Source organism: Rana temporaria, chromosome 12, assembly GCF_905171775.1.
Source record: "Rana temporaria chromosome 12, aRanTem1.1, whole genome shotgun sequence".
Taxonomy (NCBI): Eukaryota; Metazoa; Chordata; class Amphibia; order Anura; family Ranidae; genus Rana; species Rana temporaria.
In genome coordinates, this window is record NC_053500.1 from 114,467,959 (window position 1) to 114,481,123 (window position 13,165).

General features: G+C 43.3%; 1 protein-coding gene across 1 annotated transcript in view; it reads left to right on the plus strand.

The window, feature by feature from the left end:
- The first annotated feature begins 7,608 nt into the window (after positions 1 to 7,608).
- CCNDBP1 (cyclin D1 binding protein 1) overlaps positions 7,609 to 13,165 on the plus strand; it is a 31,474-nt gene continuing 25,917 nt past the window's right edge. Inside the window, exons 1-2 of the mRNA XM_040330274.1 lie at positions 7,609 to 7,736; positions 13,003 to 13,056. Coding sequence (XP_040186208.1) covers positions 7,679 to 7,736; positions 13,003 to 13,056 — 112 coding nt within the window. The 5' untranslated portion in view covers positions 7,609 to 7,678. The remainder of the gene's footprint in view (positions 7,737 to 13,002; positions 13,057 to 13,165) is intronic.

The window sequence follows — 13,165 nt, forward strand, 5'->3', positions numbered from 1 at the left end:
TTACACACAGAGCTCCACGTCCCTGCTGTCACCGCCGATCGTGGGTACCTGGCAGACATCGCGGCCACCAGGCACGGGCATCGGCTTCCCAGCGATGCGCCGGGCACAGTGTTTCCCCACTGCGCGCCCCCAGCGGCGCGCACAGGGAATGTAAACAACAGGACGTCCACCCGGCACTTGAGAGCCGCGCTGTGGACGTCTTTCGTCTACAGCGCAGGTCTCAAGTGGTTAAACTTCAACTTTAAAAAGGACACAAAGTGGTTGTAAGTCTCAGACATAAAAATATGAACAAAGCATCTCTCTCTAAAGTGCTACTTTGTTCCTCTGGTATCATCATGAATCCCCTCTGACAAGTTTTCCTAAAACCAAAAGAAAAATAGTGACGGGGAGGGACCTCCAGCTGATTGACAGCTTAAGCTCTGTTCCTTTGAGCCTTGTAAATGTATACCTTCCCTCCAATCAGCTCCCAGACCTCTCCTCACTGAGCTCTGCAGTGTGTAACTCCTCCCCTTTTCTTCTGTACACTCAGACAAGCTTTATAAATGATGGACTTTGAACACACATAGAGAAGAGAAGAATGCAGATAAACAGTTACACCTATGTAGGAGGATTTGTTTCACCTCGGTGTATTACCTGAGGCCATTCACTTCACTTTGTTATTCTCATGTAAAAGGTAATTTTCAATCATTTCCAAGCTGCAGTTTTTATTAAAACATTACCTGGTGATTCTGCAATGAACGTACTTGTTCAGGAGCATTCTGCTGTCGGGTGATGATGCTCTGTCCTTGGCTCCCAATCATGTGCATTATCATACTGTCACGTGCATTCTTAATGAGGGCTACAAGTGGCCATGCTGATGCATTGCACACTTCCCCCATTGTCACCATTTCCACCAGTATTTCCATCTTGAGAAATGATGTGCAGCTAGACAGGAAGTGGCTGAAAAAGAAGGGGAAAAATAGGATTTTTACAGTCATTATACAAATATAATGAAACACTTTCAATTGTATATTTAAAGCGTTACTAAACCCACAACAGTAAAATTAGTCAGTATATACAGTAAAACATGCTTATTAAACTTGCTGTGGAACATAAGGGGTTAATCCTCGGCATTGTGTACAAAGGCTGTTTGATCCTGTTTTCTCTGTTCATCCCCTTCTTCCACTGTCCCCATTATATCTGCTATTCATATAGAGCCCTAGGAGACACTCTGCACATGCTCTGTTTGGTGTATATTGCTAGAGATAATTTTTTTGGGGAGGGTGCATTTGACCAGCACAGGGCCAAATCAGCACTGTTCAGACAGAGGGTCAGGGGTCCTGCAGCATCATAGGACAGTCAGAGAAGAATGAAGACTCCTACAAGCTTTAATCAAACACTTATAGAAGTCACAAGACTGCTATATACCTCTGATGATAAAACGGATATATTTGTTTATGTTTACTGAAATAATTGCATTTCCATGTCCTGTTTACTGTGGGACACCAGATATAGTGAATGCAGGCTCCTGGGTTTAGTAACACGTTAACAGAACAAAGGGAAGGAAATAAGAGAAGCTCGTTGTTAGGTTTTATGTATACTTTAAGCACAAAGTACATAAGCAAAGCTTGCAGCCTTGCCACAACCCCAGTTACATGAATCACAAAAGTTCATACACAACAGTGGTCAGCTAAACCAACTAATGTTTGGTTTATAGCAAATAACGCAAAAAACAGTTAGTACACCCCTCACATTTTTTGTAAATATTTTAATCTATCTTTTCATGTGACAACACTGCAGAAATGACACTTTGCTACAATATAAAGTAGTGAGTGTACAGCTTGTATAACAGTGTAAATTTGCTAAATAAGATAGGGAACCGCGCTTAGGAGACCACTAGGTGGAAATATGTAGCAGTGAAGGGGGTAGGAGTGAGTGCAATATAATGAGTGAATAAACCAAATAATAACAATAGTATTAATAATAAGACTGCAGCCCCCCGATATGTGGTCCCCTAGAGGGCACAGGAAAAAAGTAAAGGAGGTGTGGGGGTGGTGGCGCTGTCTCAACTGGAGGCTGTAAGTACCGGAAAATTAGTACATGGGTGACTTTTATCTGACCCAATTGGAGCTGGTAGCTGATGGGTCTCAAAGTGAAATAAAATAAAAGTGCCTTAATAGAATGCTCAAAATAAGAGCTTTATTAGTGTGTACCAGTGATGGTATAAAATAGATGTGACTATCAGTCACAAGTGTTTCAATATAGTTGCAGATACATTACATAAATACCAGTGCAATATATAGTGTAAAAAACCAAACGTTGAATAAATATAACAATATGAACAATAAGCTGCGGCTTACGCCTATCAGCAGCACCGCTACCGGTGCAAGGGTGACAATATCCAAAAAGTGAAAGAAAGATAAAAATGATGTAAAAATGATATGCAAAAAATGCCAGTTATATAGTCCAGTTAATGAAAATATAGGGTTAGTAGTCCATATATAATAGATCAAAAAATGTTCGTGACCAGGTGCATCCAATCAAAGTGAATGATCACAGTCTGCAATTATGTGAGTTCTCGCAGTGATTCCGGTGCTCCCCCTCCTGGGTCCCCACTCACCAGAGGCACTCACCCCTGCAGGGGTAAAGTGCATATAAATGAATAGTATCCTAACGACTCGGCTCCTCGCCCTTCCGGATTTTCCAAGTGAGTTCTCTGGTCCAGGTAATACCGGTCCTCTTAGGTGTCCGGGTTCCTCCAAGGGGAAAAAAACCTCTCATAGGGTAGTATGTTCAATAACAGGGGTTGATTTTATTAGTAGTACCGCCGCAGGTGCTGGCGTGTACACAATGCAAAAGTTACAAAAATTATAAAAAATAAATAAAAATGGAAATAAAAATGAGAATGAACTAGGACCAAGTTCCAATAAAATGTTTAAAAACAAAAACAGGTAGGCAGCTATCAAAGGTAGCAAGCCTCCCAGCACAACACTCGTGACCGGTATAGGAAGTCAGCGCCAGCCTGGGAACGGCGTGCGTTCCACCGTGTGATCAGCTGGTTGACCCGGAAGTGCGTGCCGGCGTGCGTGTGTCCGCTTTACGTACGTTTCATTCCAATTACGTCTTCAGAAGCGGCTAACTGGCATTTTTTGCATATAATTTTTACATAATTTTTATCTTTCTTTCACTTTTTGGATATTGTCACCCTTGCACTGCCGGCTCTGACCGGTAGCGGTGCTGCTGATAGGCGTAAGCCGCAGCTTACTGTTCATATTGTTATATTTATTCAACGTTTGTTTTTTTACACTATATATTGCACTGGTATTTATGTAATGTATCTGCAACTATATTGAAACACTTGTGACTGATAGTCACATCTATTTTATACCATCACTGGTACACACTAATCTCACACAGCTCTTATTTTGAGCATTCTATTAAGGCACTTTTATTTTATTTCACTTTGAGACCCATCAGCTACCAGCTCCAATTGGGTCAGATAAAAGTCACCCATGTACTAATTTTCCGGTACTTACAGCCTCCAGTTGAGACAGCGCCACCACCCCCACACCTCCTTTACTTTTTAGTGTAAATTTGCTGTCCCCTCAAAATAACTCAACACACAGCCATTAATGTCTAAACCGCTGGCAACAAAAGTGAGTACACCCCTAAGTGAAAATGTCCAAATTGGGCCCAATTAGTAATTGCCCCTCCCTGGTGTCATGTGACTCGTAAGTGTTACAAGGTCTCAGGTGTGAATGGGGAGCAGGTGTGTTAAATTTGGTGTTATCGCTCTCACTCTCTCATACTGTCACTGGAAGTTCAACATGGCACCTCATGGCAAAGAACTCTCTGAGGATCTGAAAAAAAGAATTGTTGCTCTACATAAAGATGGCCTAGACTGTAATGCCTCGTACACACAATCGAAATTTCCAATAAAAAAAGTCTGACTGAATTTTTTCATTGGATATTCCAACCATGTGTATGCCCCATTGGACTTTTTCCGTCGGAAATTCCGACGGAATTAGAAAGAGAACAGGGGCCATATTCTCAAAGAATTTACGCCGGCGTATCAGCAGATACGCCGACTTAAGTCCGATTCTAAGGCCGTCCTATGTTTAAGTGTATTCTCAAACTGAGATACACTTAAACATGCCTAAGATACGATGACCTGCGCCGTTGTATCTTAGGCTGCAATATCTACGCTGACCGCTCGTTGGCGTTTCCTTTGCGGTCAGCGTAGAATATGCAAATGACTAGTCACGCCGATTCTCTAACGTGCGCTTGCCCGTCGTAGTGATTTTACGTTGTTTCCGTAAGCGATACGCGGCGTAGAGATAAACATGCCCCCTAGGTGGCGTACTCAATGATAAGTATGGCCGTCGTTCCCGCGTCGAAATTTTAAAATTTAACGTCGTTTGCGTAAGTCGTGCGGGAATGGTGATGGACGCCATTTACGTTACCGTCAAATCAAATGACGTCCGTGAGACGTCATTTAGCGCAATGCACGTCGGGTAATTTACCCGACGGAGCATGCGCATTACGATCGGCACGGGAGCGCGCCTAATTTAAATGATCCACGCCCCCTACCAGGATCATTTGAATTAGGAGTGCTTGCGCGGGTGGACTTTACGCTACGCCGCCGCAAGTTTACAGGTAAGTGGTTTGGGAATCAGGCACTTGCCAATTAAACTTGCGGCGGAGTAACGTAAAGGACATACGTTACGCCGCCGGAGATCTATAAGAATATGGCCCCATGTTCAGAAGCATTGAACTTCATTTTTCTAGGCTCGTTGTAGTGTTGTACGTTAGCGCGTTTTGGATGGTCGGAATTTGTTGTGACCGTGTGTATGCAAGACAGCTTGAGCGGAATTCTGTCGGAAAAACCCGTCTGAGTTTATTCAGATGGAAAAAACGATCATGTGTACAGGGCATTAGAAGTTTGCCAAGACCCTGAAAATTGAGCTGCAGCACGAAGGCCAAGACCATACAGCGGTTTAAAGTGGTTGTAAACCCCTTGAACCTACAGGTAAGCCTAGATTAAGGCTTACCTGTAAGTGCAACAAATATCTCCCAAACCTAAAAGGTTTAGGAGATATTTGCAGAAATGACAGGCGCTGATTGCGCCGTAGACAATGGCGCACTGAAAGTGCTGTTTTTGTCAATCGCATTAACGGGGTTAATGCCGTGATTTCGTGCATGTGCGGGGACCTGCCAGTCCCACGCGCATTTGCGCGGTAGTGACGTCATAACAGGAAGAAGATGCGAGGAGACATGGCGGCAGGGAACGAGGAGGATTTTGGGTGGAAGGCAAGGAGATAAGCAGGCAGGCGGATGGCCGGGACTTGAGCCAAGGCAGAACATGCGAGCGGAGCTCAATGGGCATGCGCCCAAAACTGAAGAAATATTTCCCCTGCTCTGACCAGCACATGTTATTCAGAAAGGGGCACAGATAGTGGAAAAAAATAGACCCCCTAAGCTAGTAGGAGCGGCAGAGCAGGGGGGGTGTGCAATTCAGATTTTTTTTTATTAATTCTGCACTGACTATTTTTGAAATTGCCCCAGCCCCTGTTCAAATCTAATCTGGGGACAAAACCGGGGACAGTGTCCTCAATCCCTGGAAACCAGGGGACTGTCCCTGGAAACCAGGGATGTCTGGTCACCCGACACTATTAGCCGGATTCAGGTAGAGCGGCATATGTTTAACCTGGCGTAACGCATCCCATTTGCACTACGCCGACGTAACATAGTGAGGCAAGTACTGTATTCACAAAGCACTTGCCTCCTAAGTTACGTTGGCATAGCGCAAATGGCCCGGCGTAACCCCGCCTAATTCAAAGTAGGCAGGTAGGGGGCGTGCTCCATGTAAATTACCCGTGACCCCATGTAAATGAGGGCCGTTGGTACGGCGCATGCTCAGAATCACGTCGCAAATACTCCCTACTTCACGACGTCGGCTCAATGCTTTCGACGTGAACGTCACCTACGCCCAGCCCCATTCACGTACGCTTACGCAAATGACGTAAAATACGATGGCTGTTCCGTCGTCCATTCTTGCATGGGCTGCGCCATCTTTTTGGTGGTTTATCTTTACGCAGGCGTATGTCTTACGTAAACGTCGTATCTTACTGCGACGGGCGTACGTTCATGAATCGGCGTATCATGCTCATTTACATATTCGACTTGTAAATCCACGTACACGCCCCTAGCAGCCAGCGTAAATATGCACATAAGATACGATGGCGTAGGAGACTTACGCCGGTCGTATCTTAGCAACAGAGAAGCGTATCTCAGTTTGAGAATACGCTTAAAGATACGACGGCGCGCATTCGGACTTACGACGGCGTATCTACTGATACGCCGTCGTAAGGCTGAATCTGGCTATATATATATATATGACATAAAGTGCAGTAATTTGCATGCATTAAACATCACAACAGACTACCCTGGAGTGATTGGACCCTAGAACCAACTGAACCCTCAGGTACATTACTTGGACAAGAATATGGTGTTTTTATTTTGCAGACTGATGTGTTCATAGTTGGCAAAATGACAGACAATGAATAGTATTCTCACATTATATTGATTAATAGTATAATCTAATGCTAGTAAAGGTTTTAAAACTGTAATGTCAAATGTTGTAGGATTAAAAATTATTTCTCAACAAAACACCTTTTGCCCAGGAGTGTGGTGGTGATCTGGTACCAGCAGTTCTTAAAGTGGAGGTTCACCCGAAAAGTTAATTTTTAACCTTAGATTGAGGCTCATTTTGTCAAGGGGAATCGGGTGTTTTTTTTAAATCGAAGCCGTACTTACTGTTTTAGAGATGCATCTTCTCCGCCGCTTCCGGGTATGGGCTGCGGGACTGGGCGTTCCTACTTGATTGACAGGCTTCCGACGGTCGCATCCATCGCAACACGATTTTCCGAAAGTAGCCGAACGTCGGTGCGCAGGCGCCGTATAGAGACGCACCGACGTTCGGCTTCTTTCGGCTACTCGTGACGCGATGTATGCGACCGTCGGAAGCCTGTCAATCAAATAGGAACGCCCAGTCCCGAAGACCATACCCGGAAGCGGCGGAGAAGATCGCTCTCTAAAACGGTAAGTACTGCTTCGATTTTAAAAAAAACTACCCGATTCCCCTTGACAAAATGAGCCTCAATCTAATGTTAAAAACATTTTTTGGGTGAACTCCCGCTTTAACTGGAAATCTGGACTCACCGCGTTTTGCTGCCTCGGTAGGACTGGAGGAGCCCCAATAACATTCTACAAAAACACAGCAGAGGGAGGGTGAACCAGCCTAACACGTTAACCCAATGTAACATTATTGTAAGATAGGGCCTTTGCATAAAAAGATATGACGTTTGGTGCGTCTAAGTAATTTTTGAGCAAAAATTCAGCTTTTTACATGTAAGGAGTGCCAGAATATGCCACTAAAAGCATTTCCCCTGCCCCTGTCCATGAAAGCTAAATAAAAAAAAAACACATTCATTTATGCCGCTCTATGCATACTTTGGTCCGTTTGAGGTGTGAAGTTTCGTCATACAAGTAATTGCGCGACTTGTGTCCCGCCTCCATGTTTACCACACCTTCTATCCCTGGTGTTAAACTCTATGGTACCGGAAATGAGGTGTGGGTGTGCGGCTGTTAGATTTCCGACTGGCGCCCGAGGAATAGAGAACAGTGGTTCCGGGGAAATATGGAGCCGCTACAGAGGCTGCTGGACAATCTGCGCGCTGTGCTGGGGAAGCTGCGAGGTGGGGCCCCGGTTTGTCTGTTATCTGGAATAGATTAAATGGAGAGGAATAGATGGAGGGGGATAGTTATGGGACCCTGTGGGTGGTGAGCACATGTCCTGCACTGGCTGCTCTGCTGTCAGTATTACAGAATACCAGTCCTGACTCTTCCTGTAGCACATAGCTGTGAGCAGGCTGTCCTCTCCAGCACTGCGTCCCTGACAGGACATCTCCTAATGGGGGATGTTTTACTGGTTGCAGCAGTGAAAAAATTAGATGCGCCAACACTTCCTGTTGTGTCCCTGCAACAGGAAATTAAAGGAAATCTCCTAGTGGGGACATGAACAGCAGGAGATTCTGATCTCTCTTTACAGAAATTAAAAGTTCGGGTGCTTGAAGTGGAACTTTTTAATCTCTGTAAAGAGAGATCAGAATCTCTTTAGTTTTTTTTCCTGCTGTTCATGTCCCCACTGGGAGGTTTCGTCTCCTTTGGCATGTCCTTTTTTTGGGGGGGGGGGGGAGTGGGTACCTTGTTTTGACAGGTACCTGCTCCCACTTCCGCTTGGACTGCCTAGGCCAGGGGTAGGCAACCCGGGGGCCCTCCAGCTGTTGTGGGACTACTTTTCCCATTAGGCATTGCAAGGCTGGCAGTTACAATTACTCCCTGAGGCATGATGAGAGTACAGTTACAGTGTATAGTATTGGCACTGATCACTGTATTGGTGACGTCAGTGTCATTTAGTCAGTCCCCCCCCAGCGTCAAGTTAGTGTTAGATTGTCCCCAACATTATCGCAATCCTTGTAGTCGCTGATTGCTGCCATTACTAGAATTAAAAAATAAATAAAAAATTCCATTAAATATCCCATAATTTGTAGACGCTATAACTTTCACACAAACCAAATCAATATACACTTTATTATTCTTTTTTTTTTTTTTTTTTTTTTTTTTTTTTACCAAAGACCTGTAGCAGAATACATTTTTGCCCAAATTTTTGACGAAATTCGTTTTTTTTTTTTCAATCCCCCTATTGTAGAGGTGCACTGAATGGGAATTTTGGCGCCGAAACCAAAAATGCAGAATGCACTTGTATTTGACCTTTTTAAAATAATATCATGAGTTTAAATGAATATGAATTTGTCAGCCATTATCAGCACCTTAAAGTGGAGTTCCACCCATAAAAAAAACATTACATCAGTAGTTTTAAAAAAATGTCATTAGCCCTTTAAGAAAAAATGTTTTTTTTTTTAGATGCCTTCAAAGTGTTGTTGATAGGCAGAATAGTTAATCTTCCCTCTTCCTGCACCTAGGTGCTTAATGCTTCCTAACCTACACCGCACAGACTCCTGGAAATGTAGTGGGTGTAACTTTCCAGGAGTCTGTGCACTCCCCAGTCTCGAAGAATCATGTGACTTGGACAGTACAGGTGCTGAAACCTGATCTGAAACTTATTACACTGCTTGTGCAGCACTGAGCATGTGCGAGATCTGCAAGGCTGAAATCCAGGAAGTCATACAGTCTGGCTTCATGATGCCCACACTTAAGATGGCCCCAGTCAATTTCTATTTTATAAAGTGTCTAAATGCTGTAACAACCTAACAAAGCGGACCTTAGTTTACAGCAGGGCTGTGGAGTCGGTAGATAAATGTTCCGACTCCGACTCCTCAGTTTTATGTACTTCCGACTCCGACTCCTCTGTATTAATATGCAAATGTATTTTATACATTCCTTGAGGGAAAGAAACGCAACCTACCACAGGACTACTGGCTGGGAAGCCAACAGTCTACTGTATTGCACAGTTTAAGCAAAAGACAAACACAATGAAAACAATCAAGTGGCTGGATAGTAGCAGCAGGCATAAACATCAGGAACAGGATCTTTACCAGTTCAAAAATACAAACCACATTATTTGGTTGTTTTAGAACAAAAACAAAGCTTATCTATAATGAACCAAAAACAAAATCTGTAAAACCTAGAAATGGTTTATATTAATCTTGAAATGTAGTTATAGGCTTAGCAAATGCAAATCAATTCAATGTAGAGTTCTAAGGAAGAGAATTGCCTCTGCCAGATCCTCTTTCATAGAAGCTCTTAAGTCAGACTGAGCCTAGGTTCACACTTCTGTGAATTCAAAATCGCGGTAAAATGCGCGATTTTACCGCGCTTTCGCGGCTGTGATTTTGCCGCGATTTCGGCCACAATTTAATGTAAATTGCGGCCCGAAATCGCAAAAAGTAGTACAGGAACTACTTTTTGAAATCGCAGATGCGGCGTCGCACTGATTAGGACAGTGCCATTGCCGACAATTGCCGCCGATTTGAGATGCGATTTGACATGTCAAATCGCATCTCAAATCGTTCCAAATCGTACCCAGTGTGAACCAGGGCTTTATTATTTTTAGGGCTGAAAATAATCTTGCGACACTGACTTGGGTGGGTGGCATTGCAGTAACTATTCTGGCCACATCACTAACGATCTCTGGATAAACAAGGATGGCTTCTTCAACAGTAAGTTTTGATGCGCGATCATACTTTTCAACTTCTTTTAGTGCTTTATAAAACTCCTGTTGGAATTTTTTTATTTGGACACTTACTGGTTCTCTAACATGCGTTCCCTGTAAAAGCAGAACAACACTATGGAAAGTATAAGTATTGCAGCTCCTAATTGTGCGTTGCGTGCCATATAGTGAAGCACATGAAAAGCATGCTTCTTCACGGTCACTTAACGTGTTCGTTTTGCGGTTACGTGAGGCACTGCATGCATTGGTCTTTATTCTTACAGTAGAGAAGTCATTAATTATTACTTTTTGTGAATTGGGACATTTAAACTTGCTTTTTTTTTTTTTATTATTCCAATCTAAATTTAGTAGGAGTCGGAGTCGGTGCATTGTTTGCCGACTCCGACTCCAGGTACCCAAAATTTCCCCCGACTCCGACTCCTCGACTCCGACTCCACAGCCCTGGTTTACAGACTAACTTTACTAGAATACATTAAGCTTGTGCATTACAGGGGTATTTATATTTAAAAAGTGAAATTGTGGCCGGAACTCCGCTTTAACCACTTTAATACACACCTCAATAACGGGCCTATTCTGGCACTTCTCTCCTACATGTACAAATCATCATTCTTTTGCTAGAAAATTACTCAGAATCCCCAAACATTATATATATATATATATGTGTGTGTGTGTGTGTGTGTGTGTATACATTTTTTTTTAGCAGACACCCTAGGGAATAAAATGGCGGCCATTGCATCTTTTTATCTTGCACAGTATTTGCGCAATCATTTTTCATTCAAACCCTTTTGTTTTTTTTGTTAAAAAAAAAAGGTTTAATGAATTAAAAAATAACAAAACAGAAAAGTTAGCCCAATTTTTTTGTAAAATATGAAAGATGATTTTTACGCTGAGTAAATAGATACCTAACATGTCACGCTTTAATATTGCGCACACTCATGGAATGGCTCCAAACTTCTCCATAGGCGACACTTTACATTTTTTACATGTTACCAGTTTAGAGTTACAGAGGAGGTATAGTGCTAGAATTGTTGAACATGCTCTAACGCACGCGGCGACACCTCACATGTGTGGTTTGAACGACGTTTACATACGTGGGCGGGACTTGCATGTGTGTTCGCTTCTGAGCGCGAGCTACCGGGGACAGGGGCGTTTTAATTATTTTTTTTTATTTTTTATTTTTTTTACTTTTTTTTTTTTTTACTTGTTTATTTTTTACACTTTTTTTTTTTTTTTTTTTACATTTTTTTTTCGATCGATTTTATTCCTATTACAAAGAATGTAAACATCCCTTGTAATAGGAATAGTGTGTGACAGACAGGTCCTCTTTATGGAGAGATGCGGGGTCAATAAGACCCCACATCTCTCCTCCAGGCTGGAAAGCATGAGATCCTGAAAACAAATTCACAGATCTCATTCTTACTAGTCACAATTGCGGTTTGTTTACTTACGGGTACCCGGGCGTGACGTCATCACATCGCACCCGGGCCTCCGACGGTCATAGAGATGACTGGTGACTATCTGGTCACCAGTCATCTCAAATGCCTCCCATCCGGCGCATGGCGATCATCTCTCCGGGCCTCTGATGACACGGGAGAGCCCGGAGAAGCACCAGATGGCGGCGGGAGGGGGGCGGTGTCCCCTCCCGCCACCTATAAGAACGATCAAACGGCGGAACCGCCGCTATGATCGTTCTTATGGTGCGCAGGATCGCCGCCGGAACAAAATGATATCTAGGTGCAGGCATTATTCAGATATCACCACACAAAGTACAGGACGTCATATGACATCCACCCGGGATAAGAGATCCCCTTTGTGGACTTCATATGACGGCGTGCGGTTTTGAAGTGGTTAAAGGGGCTGTAAACTTTTTTTTTTTCCCCCTAAATAGCTTCCTTTACCTTAGTGCAGTCCTCCTTCACTTACCTCATCCTTTGATTTTGCTTTTAAATGTCCTTATTTCTTCTGAGAAATCCTCACTTCCTGTTCTTCTGTCTGTAACTCCACACAGTAATGTGAGGCTTTCTCCCTGGTGTGGAGTGTCGTGCTCGCCCCCTCCCCTAGAATACAGGAGAGTCAGGACGCTCTCTACGCTGCAGATAGACAAAGGAGCTGTGTGTCAGTGGGCGTCCTGACTCTCCTGTATTCTAGGGGAGGGGGCGAGCACGACACTCCACACCGCGGAGAAAACCTTGCATTACTGTGTGAAGTTACAGACAGAAGAACAGGAAGTGAAGATTTCTCAGAAGAATTAAGGACATTTAAAAGCAAAATGGAAGGATGAGGTAAGTGAAGGTGGACTGCACTTAGGTAAAGGAAGCTATTTAGGATTTTTTTTATTTTTATTTTTTACCTTTACAACCCCTTTAGTGCAAGAACAATTCATCCCCCCATTTACACAGCACACAGGAACAGAATTGAGGCTGTAAATCTGCTGGAAATCCCTCCCCTGTCACCATTTTTTTTTTTTGGTGTCAGGAAAACTTGTCAGAAGTGACACATGCTGATAGCAGAGGAATAAAGCAGCATACTGAAATTACACTTAGTGCTCTGGATTGAGACAAATACACACTATAGAGGGATAAGCTTTGTTCATATTTCATGTCTGAGGTTTACAACCACTTTAAAACTTGTGAAATGCAATATAATGCTTGATGTACATTCTTCTCGCTCTTCACTCTCGTGTTCACAAGCTGATGTCTTTGTGAATTGGTCCAACCAATCACTGGACAAACACATAGACATTGAAAGTGATTCTGTCTTCCTTTGTGCAGATGGCGAATCCAGTGAAGGCAGCAACTTTAGTCCGCAGTTCTGGGAGACCCTGGGTAAGAAACGATTGGATCCGACATAGCAATTGGATTATATTTGTGTTTCTCTTGGGCTGTCTACCTCTATTTTCTTATAACAGTGATGGCAAACATTGGCACGGCAGAT